The sequence below is a fragment of the Cavia porcellus genome, unplaced genomic scaffold (assembly GCF_034190915.1).
Source record: "Cavia porcellus strain 051 isolate PalLab524CR breed Dunkin Hartley unplaced genomic scaffold, mCavPor4.1 scaffold_8, whole genome shotgun sequence".
In the NCBI taxonomy this organism is placed as follows: domain Eukaryota; kingdom Metazoa; phylum Chordata; class Mammalia; order Rodentia; family Caviidae; genus Cavia; species Cavia porcellus.
Window position 1 is genome coordinate 44,175,583 of NW_026947491.1, and position 12,292 is coordinate 44,187,874.

The 12,292-nt window shown below is 44.0% G+C and overlaps 1 protein-coding gene across 1 annotated transcript; it reads right to left on the reverse strand.

The window, feature by feature from the left end:
- Positions 1-3,889: 3,889 nt before the first annotated feature.
- LOC100729287 (keratin, type II cytoskeletal 2 oral) lies at positions 3,890-11,926 on the reverse strand. The gene is given in 11 exon segments (XM_005006455.2): positions 3,890-4,041; positions 4,044-4,253; positions 4,654-4,688; positions 6,204-6,424; positions 7,041-7,166; positions 7,271-7,435; positions 7,968-8,063; positions 8,722-8,782; positions 10,072-10,208; positions 10,211-10,291; positions 11,330-11,926. Coding segments are annotated over 11 exon segments (1,875 nt in total). The 5' UTR covers positions 11,921-11,926.
- Between the last annotated feature and the right edge of the window lie 366 nt (positions 11,927-12,292).

Sequence of the window (12,292 nt, forward strand, 5' to 3'; positions counted from 1 at the left end):
AGCAGTGATTTAGTGGTGACTGCATTATGCAAAACATCTGCCTAGTCAGCTGCCCAAAATGGTCTGCAATCCTAGCTCCCACCCCTAGACAATAGGAGCTTTCTGGACATCAGAGTAGGCTGGTGAAAAGAGAACACGTCTTGGGGAAACTAACTTTGTTCCGCAACGCTTCACTAATGTTAGGTACTAGTGAATAAAAATACATATATACCTGATCCTCTAGGGACCTCAGCTTTTCATGAAACACCTTCTTTTGTAGGCCTGCCAAAGTAGACACATCTCTCAGATGCTTTTGCAAGTCAGACTACTCTGGGACACTTGGAAGACTTTTCCTTGGTATACAAGTTCTGTGTTGACAAAGTGGAAAACATCAGTACCAACCATCCCTGACCCAAGCACTACAGGCAAACTTTATATCAAACTTCCATTAGGTGACAGCAGTCACTTGGATAGGAAACTCAGTCCTTCAACCCCAATGACCCACCTGTTTGGAATTTTTGACTACTTGGGAATGTTTATCTAGGGTGTTCGTCAAGCCAGCTGTCCCTGTCTTGAGATTTCTGAAGCTCTTATTTTCTACCCAATATGGGGGGGAGGGGGCGGGGAATGGTCTTGGTTATAGGAATCAACTGAAAAATATGCCCTTAACCGAAAGCTATCTGTGAAAATTAACTCCTGACCTTGTTTACAGTTCCTTTATCACTGCCTTCTGCTAGTTCTAATGTACTCCCAAGTGTCTCTAGAGAAGCTTTTCTTTAAGCATTATTTTTGTGAAAGTATTTTTATTGATGAATACTAAAGCTAACACAATAACTAACCTTAGAGTTTTTAGTATTATCCACTTAAAGATCTAAATGCTAAATGTGTGTACTTTTTATTTGCTAATGCTATGAAGATAAAAATGGTGGCTTTATTAAAATTACTATTTTTACAATGAAAGTATATTGTCTACTAGAACTTGACCAAAGGGTAACCTTTTCTTCTAGTATGCTAAATATGTTTATGCAGGTTTACTTGAAATTTTTTCTGTACAAATCATTTTGTTGAGTTTTGGTTGGGTGTGGAGTAGTTTGTTAAAAACATGATGCTTAAAGTTCAGCAGTGCAAACTCTATCCTTATTCTGGTCAAAATCTCTCCTATCAAAAACGATATTCCAGTGGTCTGAGTCACCTTGAGTATGAGGAGGTACCAAAGGGCTTTAATGGTCATCTGTCTGGCTTTGGTTTAGTAAAAGGTTTGATAGAATATTACTGCCCAGAAAATATGTATGCTACCTCACTAAAAAGAAGAAAAACACTATAGTTTAGTTGTCAGTATGCACCTTTGACTTCATTTTTAAAATAAGAATCCATACTGAAAAAAAATGATGTTCTGCATGTACACATTATCATGGAAAAATGCTTTTTGGGAAGTTTCTTTCAAGCTACACTGTAAATTCTATGAAAGCAGAAACTTTATGAGTTCTCTTTATCCTGGGGCCTGGCACGGTGTTTGGAAATGGTAGGCAATCTAGTTGTTGAATGACTAAATAAGTAATGACAAGTAGTAAAGATACAAACGGTTACATTTTTAAAAAGTCAAGTTGGAAAGCAGTTATAAGGCTCTGCTCTGTAAAATGTATAAATACGTGTATGTATCTGTGTGTCTGTGGGCATGCACATCACATATGGAATGTAGGAAAATATCCCAAGATGGTAACATAAATGGAAATAATATGTTCATCTTTATTTTGCTGAATTTTATACATTTTTTCTGTAAGTATATGTTGCTTTTATGATCTAGGAAAAGAACCTTGAAAGAAGAGGGAGCAGAATGAAGGTTAAAAAATAAAGGATAAAGGATGGAAAATAAAGAAGCAGTTGCCACTAGGAGGTGAAACTTCTTAATCCTAAAGACATGACTGGTCGGATTAGAAGTGTTTGAGAAGCCTCCTGTCAACTCTTTTGATTATTCTATTTAGGTAAGTACCCCATCTCTTCCTGCATTGGCTGCCTTCAAAGATAAAAACCTGCCTCTATTTTGTCTTCAAGTTGGAAATGGATTTAGGACCTTTCACAAAGCTAAGAAAGTTCAGAATTGCCAGTCTTCTACAGACTTGGAAATATCCATCCTTTCCAGCCTATAGCTTGGCCTCAGATACAATACCCTAACCCTGAAGGCTTCTGTGGGGATGCTCCACTGGCTTATTATAGTTTAATCTCAACCCATGTCAGGAACGTGAAACAGAATGCTAGTCTAGGAATTCTTGCAGGAGTTGGTCTGACAGCTGATGAACCCTGTCCCCGTGTTTTTGCTGTACATTGTCTCTCTCCTTCCCAGGCCTTTCTAGGCTTCCTCTCCAACATGTCTTTATTAATTTACCCTACCCCCAGTTCCAAGTACCCTTCAGTCTTTCACTATCTCCCTCAGTAGCTCCCTCCTCACAATAGTTCACAAGAGTCAACTTTCAGCTCTATCTTGCCTTGGAGTGTGACCTATCCCACCTTCCTTTCAGTTTGAGGGGGAAAGGATCTCACTCACTCTTCTTATTCATCTGTATTCATTCTAGCTTTCACTGGGTTCTGTACACTCTGTGAAGGTGCCTGGGAAAACATTATGATCAAGTTCTTGATACAGATGGTTAGAGACCCAGTGGCCATACCCTAGCCCTATTCCTCCAGTCTAGGGAGGATAGGGTTGGGCTAAGATAGTCTCTTCCCATTGAGTTATGTATTACATGCAGCAGCCCTTCCATACTGTTTTCCTTGGAGTTATAGTGATTTTCTTACAATGTCTGTAAAAGGCCAATAAATAGCCTATATTTTTAATGCCATCCCCTACTCACATTCTCTAATATCTGCTTTGTTTGTAATAAAGGCAATATTAACTTTCCTTTTGTTTTCTTCTCTTTTCAGTTCTGGGAATCAAAGCTAAGACAAGCACTCCACCATGGAGCTGTACATCTCCAGCATACCATTTGTTCTTTTTTAATTGGCTCAGAACCTATGCAAGAGAAAGACACTGTTACGTGTTGACCCTTTGAGATCTGAAGAACTGTGTTTGCAGAATTTGCTATTCGGCTGGGGGAAGACGGACCAAAGAGGCTGAGGTCCCAGTGGAATCTGTTTTCTCTGCTTCCAAGGCTAGATGCTGGAGGCCCTCTAGGGGTTACAGGATGAGTGAAACAATCTCCTTGGGAGTGGGGAAGGTCCCCAGTTCAATGACATGAATACTCTGTGGGCAGTCCTATTATAGAACCCAACTAAATGATAAAGGAGAAACCAAGGCTATTCAGCATTCCTTATTATCACCACTGAACTTCTAGAACCTGATTTGCCTCTACTTCTAGACCTTAGTCTGTTCTCTAACTCCTTAAGTGAAAGGCAAACACCAGAATATGATACGCATGCAATTTATTGAGGAAAAAGATGCAATGTACTCATCACCAGAGAATCCACACCTTAGAGCATTAAGAGGACGAAGTGAGCTAGGATATGATACCTAAATACGTGTTCCCTGAAAACCATTGGCCTCTGGATCTTGACTTTCCCCCTTCATGATTGATCCCACCACACAGCCTCCCCAGGCAGTGCCAAGTCATGCTGGCTTTCAACTGTCAATTCCCCATGAGAGTGAGGTAGGCCAGGCCAGATGGCTCAGATGGTTCTTGGGCCCCCAGAGTCTGAGGCACTGCAGGGGATACTTCAGGGACATCATCATCCTAGGCTAGTATTTAGACCTCCCTGGCTTAGGAGAGAACTTATGGATGGTGGAGCCAGGAGGTCAGCCCTTCTCCAAGGGTCTTAAGGGAAAGAGTAATTGAACCATGTGTACCTGCTGTTGCCAAACAGAGGTTGGAGAGTGCATCTGCAGACAGAAGCAGGTGGGCATGAAGATTTGACTGGAGGATCACTTGGAGCATTGCTGGCGGGAGCTGGTGTTCTGAGGGAAGTGGACATCAATGCTGCCTCTGTTGCCAGACTTGCAGCCACTCCCTGCAGAGTTCTGAGTGACACCAGAGCTGAAGCCTATTTCACTCTGGCTCACAGAGCTGCTGCCTCATTGCCAAGTCTGCTACCACTGCTGGGACTCTGGTAGCCCCCGTTGCTGCCTCTGCTCCCACTGCCACTACCACTGCTGACTCCTCCATAGCTGCTGCCACTGCTGCCTCTGGAGCCACCGCCACTGCTGCTGCTGCTGCCATTGACCCCGCTGATGACTCCATGTCTACTGCCAGAACTACTGCTGGTGTAGGTGACATTGTTGACCACAGCTGCAGGAGATCAGACACTGCATTCAGGGAGAGGTCTGGGAGCTGGGAGCCCTCCCCTGCTCAGGCTCAGCTACATAACTTAAGCCCTTCTATGGCCTTGGTTTACACGTAACAAGGGTGAACCCAGATCTCTGGTGTCCTCACCAAAGAACAGGAACCAGGTGCACCCACAGATATTTCTTGTTCTTCAACCTAGGGTATACCTCACAATCACAGAGTCTTGAGTTTTCACCCTTGAGACTATCTTTTACACAAAGGACAGATTGGATGGCCATGCCAGAGACCCTAGCTGCCTTCCAGAGGCCTGGAAGTGAGCCAAGCCTTCTTGCCTGAACATCAGTTAGGACATTCCCAGTTGCCCATTTTACAACCCAGGGAGATTTTTTAATGTGCTACTTACAGATGCTCATGACATTCTGATACTCTCCAGACATCCTGAGAAAAAAAGAGATGGAGATGTGAATTATTTTTGCAGGGAATCAATAGCCAAACAGCTGAGGGTTCATAAGCTTGGGAGCTACATTTTCCCATGTATCCTACTAGGGGTCAGGCTCCTGGGAGAAGAAAGACTATTCCAAGAGCTTGTTTCCCTAGAAAAGGAGACTGACCCACATCTAAGACATCTGATGCCCTTCCAACTGTCCTCCATCTCCCCATCTTCCTATCCTCTTTCCCTTAGCACTAAAAACCTGCTCCAACTTAATTATCCCATCCTTGTCTCTTACCATCACTGAGACAGTTTTCCCACCCTAGCACATCCTTCTCAGTCTTTCTAAGATTTTTAGCCCAACTTTCCCTTTCAAGAAGCCTTCCCAGTGAGCCCTAGCAGAAAGATGCATTGGTGGTAATGATGGTGGTGGTTCAAAAATGGAGAAAATATGAGAGGTACTGATACTTACTTAGCACTTGATGAATTTGAAAGTGCCCCACCTGCCCTGGCCATCCTGGGATTTGGTGTAGTTCATGGAGCAGGCCTGCCACATGTCTGGTTAGACATGGTTTGTGCCATATACATGCCATGGAGCATGCATATGTAACAACACCTGCCCATATAGACCCAGCTTCTGAGATGAGGAGTTACTTTGCTGTCCATTCTGAACTCTCCATGATGTCACCACTAACCACATGAAGCCACTTAATTTAAATTAAATGTCATATTCAGTTCCCCCACTACACTGACCACATTTCAAATGCGTAAGTAGCTAACAGGGACTATACTGCACAGCACAGATATAGAACATTTTCATCATTTCTGAATGTTCCAGTGGACAGCCATGACCTATATCTCTTGTCATAACTCCAACGCACTTTTCCTAACACCTTGTACATAGCAGGAATCAACCAACATATGTCCATGATCAATCAAGGAATTAGATGACACTGACAAAGAGTTCTGGGGTTTAAGCCCTTACAGCTGTCATTCAGAAGACTCTTTACCTTTTGTCTGAATGATGTCTTCTATTATCTTGGCCTTTTCTTCATTTTGGGGTATTTTGTTCTCTGCTTTTAATTTTAAAATGGTAAAAAAACAAAACTGATGATACAGAAGTTCAAAAGAACATAATAGGTAAATAATGGTTAATATATTGCATATTGTTATCTTCAGAGTAGTTGCTCCGATTACAAGATACAGGCATGAAAAGTGATCAAACAGTGAAAACATAAACTAGCCTTTTCAATGAGCTAACAGAGATTAGTGTGTAATTATCATTTATGTATATATAACCTTTGGGGAGGTGAGGTTGAGACAGGACCTCACTATGTAATTCAGACTGGCTTTGAACTTACTATATAGCCCAAGATGGCCTCAAACTCACAGCAATCCTCCTACCTCAGCTTCCCGAGTCCTGGGATTACAGGTGTACACCATCATACCTGGCTCTCCTTCCTTAATTATTAAAGATCACTCTAAAATTGTATCTGAAGGATGCTGCCTCCACAGCCTCTCACTTGTACTCCTTGCCCTCCAGCAGCTTGTGGTAGGTGGCAATCTCCACATCTAAGGCCAACTTGACATTCATCAGCTCCTGGTAATCATGCAGCAGCCTGGCCAGATCACCCTTGGCCTTCTGCAGTGCAGCCTGCAAGTCTTGGAGCTTAGCATTGGCATCCTCGAGGGCCAACTCCCCACACTGCTCGGCTTCTGCAATGGGTGTCTGCAGGTTGGCATTCTGGGATAGAGGGGAGAAAGATTATTAGCATAGCCACTTGGAAATAAGAAACACCTGATTGTTCCTGTGAGCTCTCTTCCCCTCATCTAGCAACCTTCCTTCCCTTTTCTTAGAATTCCCAATGGAACATGCTCAGAACACAAGACAATGTTGTAATTGGTTACTTCATCCTTGGCCCAATAAAATCAACTCATGACTCAAGAAAAGGAGCACAGATTGGCTTTCGTAGGCTGGCAAAAGTAGTAATGGACTGATTAGTCACTGATCTTTTTTGCAAGACTGTTAGATTCCCTTATCTAATTACTACATTCCAGTGGTAAAAAGAAGCCATCTGGATTATGTAAAGAGTATGGTAAGTAGCTCTGCTGGGGTCAGACCCTGCAGAGCTGCATAAGACACTAACACTGCAATTATAAAATTTGCTAGGCAAACCAACATGGGCAATCATCTTTCCTTAATGAGCAACCCAAGAAATCTAGTTTCTGAGTGAACATCTGGAAGAACAGAGAGGTTCCTAAAGATTGTGCTAGTCCACAACACCATGAAAGCATATGGCAGAGGAGCCCAACTGGTACTTCTCTTTCTCTCCAGGGCACAGAAGACCTGCTAGGCCCACCTGCTTCTTAACATTCTCCACCTCTGCTCACAGCCTCTGGATCATCCTACTGAGCTCCATGATCTCACTCTTGGTGTTCCTCAGGTCATCACCATGTTTGCCAGCCGTGGTCTGCAACTCTCCAAGCTGAGAGAGGAGAAAGCAATCAAGGCTTTGCATAGCATTAGCCCATTCTTGATGAAGATTATCAGGACCTACAGCTAGAGTTTGGGGGAGAGGAAGGTTCCCACCTTGGTCTGGTACAGGGCCTCTGCCTCATCCTTGCTTCTCTGAGCGGTCTCCTCATACTGGGCACAGAGCTCACTGATGATGCAGTCCAGGTCCAAGTCATGATTGTTGTCCATGGACAACACCACAGATGTGTCACTGGCATGACTGTGCATCTGAGACACCTCCTACAAGGAATATGGATGGTCACTAGCTGCAGAGGATGCTGAGAATCCTCTACTAGCAGAGATACCCCAAGGATGAAACTAAGGAGTAAGGTAGAAAAATACACACACATTTCAGGCCAGGCTAGTGGCTAAAGAACACAAGGCAACAAAGCTAAAAGAAAAAGGAGCTATACAAATATAATCAAGTTGCTGGCCTAAAAGTATAATCCACTGAGCCCTGCTATGTAACAGGTTTCCATGGGACCACAGTAGGGAGGAGTATTATGAAGAAGCTGAACTAGAGCCAAAGGAAAAGATGTAGAGCAAAATGGACAGAGATAAAGAGGGGCCCTGGCCCAGAGACCAAAACTATACAGGCTAGGGGAGCTAAATTTACATTTCTCAGGTGGAGTAGGGCTGAGTTCTGAACCCTGTGCTAGTGTCCTATTATTTGACCATCCTTTAATACCATCAACCTCCAACTTCCACTTAAGAGGCATTTTGGGATGATGCCAGTGGGCAGTCTCTTGATCTTAGCAAACCAAAGAATCACCATGTCATAAAGGGTCCTCAGGAACTTGGCTTCACCTATCAGGCTGTCCACCTTAGCCTGCAGCTCCACTTTGTTCATGTAAGTGGCATCTACATCCTGGAAGAGAGGTCAGAAACCAGAAGAATGAGCCCCTCCCACACACCGCTCTTTCTAAGCCCTCACCTTTCCTGCCTGTTCCTCCCCATCCCTTTTAAGTGTGACTTCTCATCTGACCTTCTAAATGAAACAAAAATCAAAGTGGTTTTCTTTCTTTCAACAACTTTGACCAAATCAAACCTGTTCCATAACAAAATACAAAACTTGTAAGCCAGGCATAGAGTAGCCATGTAGTTTAGAGTAGAAAATATTTACTAGCACACATTTACTAGCGATTTGATTACATAGTAAGAAAAAAATCAACCTCCTCAATATAAATGAAGGGGTTTTTTTTACTCTTTATCTTTATGACAATATTGGTTTAAATAAGAAACAGTTGACTATAGTTACTGATAATATTCAGAATATATGTAAAGGCTGAAGATCTTAAGTGATGTTACATATAAAACATGCATTATTAGTTCCCATTACTAATTAGTTCATTAGTCACAATAGAGTTTAAAGAAGTCTTCCCCACCAGCAGTGCACAGAGCAGCTTCCTTCATCAAACATTTCCGAAAATGTAAGGCAAATATCAGCAACATCCACAGCATAGAAGGGGCTCTGCTTCCTCCATGCAGGAGAAAGGAGGTTTGGTCTGCTCAGTCTGCTCACTCACCTTCTTGAGCCCCATAAACTTGTTCTCTGCCACAGTGTGCTTGTTGACCTCATCTTTGTACCTAAAACAAAGAAGGATACATATATGGACAATGGCATCTCAGAATTGCCTCACCTAGAAACGGCCTGCTCTGTGAATGAGCAACCTGTGCACTTTCGCAGGCTCCAGGGCTCACAGGTTCTTGAGCAGAGATTAATACTCTGCTGAATTGAACTTGTTTATAGTTTCTTAACAAGGATCCTGAGTTATCATTTTGCATTGAGCTCTGAAAATCATGTAGCTAGTGCTTTCCAGAGTCCTAAGGGGAGATGTGTGCAGTCAGTGGCAGAGAAGACATCAAGGAGCCAACTGCCTGCCTGGGCTCTTAGACAGACTTCACAGAACACAGTGTGCACACAAGGACCCAAAGGAATCTTTCCTGCCCCTGGGTGTTTCCACCTGTTTGCTCCACTTTCCTTAATTACAAAGATTTCTTATAAGAACTTGGGATAAAAATGAACTCATTTTCTGAATGCATCAAGATTGTGAACTTTCTGGCTGTTAAGGACTCTCCTACCATGAGTTTGAATTTCACGCAGATTGGAGAGTAAGAACCATTCTGGGAGTGAAGCTGTTTCTGGACTATGTGAATCTGAGTTGCCACTGAATCAACAGAATCCATCATAAAGCCTACCAGAGAGCCAATGGCCACCAGCTTGTACAGTGGAGCTGGCAGGAAACATCCCCAAAGCAACTGTGCCTGTCCTTGTGGTGCCTGATCCCTGGGGATGTCAGGAGTCCCCTCTCACCTTCAGAGGCCTCATGCATCCTTCACAGACCACAAAGGGAATTATAACTTGAAACTTTCAGGGGAGGCTGACCAGAGCTACAGATATGGAGGATGGGACAGGACACATTGCAAGAGCATTTTGCAGTGCCCTACACCCTCTACCTGGGGTCCCAGGAGATGGAAACATCAGACTCCTGAGGCCTCTCCACACCTACTGATTCAGAATATTGAAGACTGGGACTCGGGAGTATGCACTTTTCACAAGCTTTCAAGAAGACTCCCGTGTAAAATAAAGTGTGAGGGCTCATCATCCTAAAGGGCTTAACTTCTAAGAAGACATTTTTATCCATTTGGGCTGGTAGAGGAGAGGGCCTGCTGGAGACTTAAAAGTATATAATAATGAGCCATGTAGGAGTGCCAGACCCAGGCCCTGTCCACCCCTTCTGCTAGGTCCAGCTTCACTCTAAAGCCATTTAAGAGTATTAGCTGAAGGCACTGTCAGGAATAGTTGAAATTCCAAAGTAGTACCACACCCCCTGTTAATCCTCCAGGAAGGGAAACTGCCCCTTTGAAGCCCTTACATCTTTTTGAAGTCTTCCACCAGGTCCTGCATGTTCTTTAACTCTCCCTCCAGATTCCCTCTCTCCCCAAGAAGTAAGTCCAGCTGCTTGTGCAGGTAGCTGATGTAAGATTCAAAGAAAGGCTACAAGTTTGGGGGGCAGAGCCAGAGCCCATGGTCTGCTGCTGTAGCAGCTCCCTCTTGGTCTCCAGGACCTTGTTCTGCTGCTCCAAGGAGTGCACCTGTGTCAGGGGAGGAAGGAAAGAAGCACCTCGAGCTGGGCAGGTGGAGCAGCTATCCCAAAAGGGGGAAGTGTGGAGAATGAACTCAGTTCTTCAATTCACAAGTCACTCTATGTTTTGGAATTTGGGATGGTTGAGGATAAAACAGAAAGCTGTAATTTTTTTAGTGTTTATGCTATTACTTGCTATTCTCATATATTCTATCTCTTTTACTCCTACAACCACCTGTACAAGAGGTGGTGTAATCTCCATTTTGCAGATTAGGAAACTGAGCTCAAAGAGCTTACATTGCCAAAAGGCATAGATACTGAATGACAAAGCTAAGAACTAAACTAGGCCTGCCTTAAGGCTCTTGGGACCCTTCAGAACACAGCTAAAGGAAGTTACCATTAAGCTATTTTAATATATATTTAGATGTAAGCTTCTTTCACCTCCATGACAATGATGCAGAATGGAGATGTTTCACATAAGACCTCTTTTCAGATACTCAGCTTGCAGTTGAGGTCCATTTCACTTCCTGTTTCATTCCTCCCATGAACCTCACACACTCTTCCCTGCCCCAACATGGGAAGTTCCATATAACATGGGCCAAAGCACAGCATTGTTCAGGAGGTAAGCCATATGTCAGAATGCATCATGGAGAGATAGCTTGGAATACAAGATTTGATACAAAATTGATTACCAGTTATTTTTGGTTAACAAGAAATTGCATCTCAAAAGGAAACAAAAGTGAACTCTACTGATTTTGTGTTTATGACTCCATTCTTCAGAGTGCTGAGAGCACCCTTGCACTCTCACCTCATTTGCTCCCATCTCATCCAGTGGGAAGTTAGGACCAAGAATCCTTCCCACATTTCTCAGATGGAAAAATGGTTCAATGGGCAAAAGACATACTTACTGTTCTGGGAGGATCAAGGCAGAACAAGACAAAGATCCAGGCACTCCTGCCTCCAAGCTGCTGGGCACCACTGGCATCTTCATTTGCCAAGCCTCCAGGCAGCCCAAGCCCTCTACCACACCTCTAGGATTTGTCCTCACCTTTTCGATGAAGGAGGCAAACTTGTTGAGAGTCTTGATCTGCTCATGTTCCTGGGCCTTGACTTGCCCAATCTGGGGGTCAATCTCCACACTGAGGGGCTGTAGCAAGCTCTGATTCACAGTCACTTCCTGAATTCCCCCAGGAAAACAACCAGGGCCAAAGCCACCAGGCCCACCAAAGCCACCAAGACCACCAGAACCACCAGCCCCTCCAAAGCCACCAGCTCCACCAAAGACACTCCCCATTCCTCTGCTACCACCAAAGCCACTGCCAAAATTGCCTCCAGAACCACCCCCAAAGACACCTCCATAGCTACCCCCAAAGCCACTCCCACAACTGTTGTATCCACCAAAGCCACCAGCCCGAGAGCCACCAGCTGCCACACTGATAGAGATCCTCTTGTTGCCAACCAGGTCAAAGAGACTGTGACTGCCAAAGTTGCCTGATCCACTCCAAAACCTGCATGCCCCTCCACCAGAGCCCCCAGTTCAAGCCACATAGCTCATCCTGCTGCCACCAGAGACCACAGCTGAGTGGCCAGAGAAGCCCTGGCTCCTGCCTCCAGATATCTTGCAGGCTTGTCTGTTCATGGTGAGGAGCTTGGAGGTGAGCAAGTGATCCTTTAGCAAGAGCTAAAGATGAAGACAGTGCAGAGACAATAGATGAGAGTGGCCTTTATATTCCAGGCCTTTTGGCTTGGCAGAAGGAAAGGCAAGCAATTACCTGAGTGTCATTTTGGGTTTGATTTGCCTTATAGGCAATAAGTTCTTGCTTCCCAGCACACCTCAGAGATAATCCTCTGGACCAAAACAGTTTTGCTTTCTTACCTTAATCACTCAAACATGCCTCAGTTAACAAAAGATGGAGCTCTCCTCCCTTCTTTTCATGTGATTTCCTCAAGTGGTCTTTAGGAACCCAAGGATCACCTAATTCAAGATGAATGAACTTTAGACTGCAGAGGT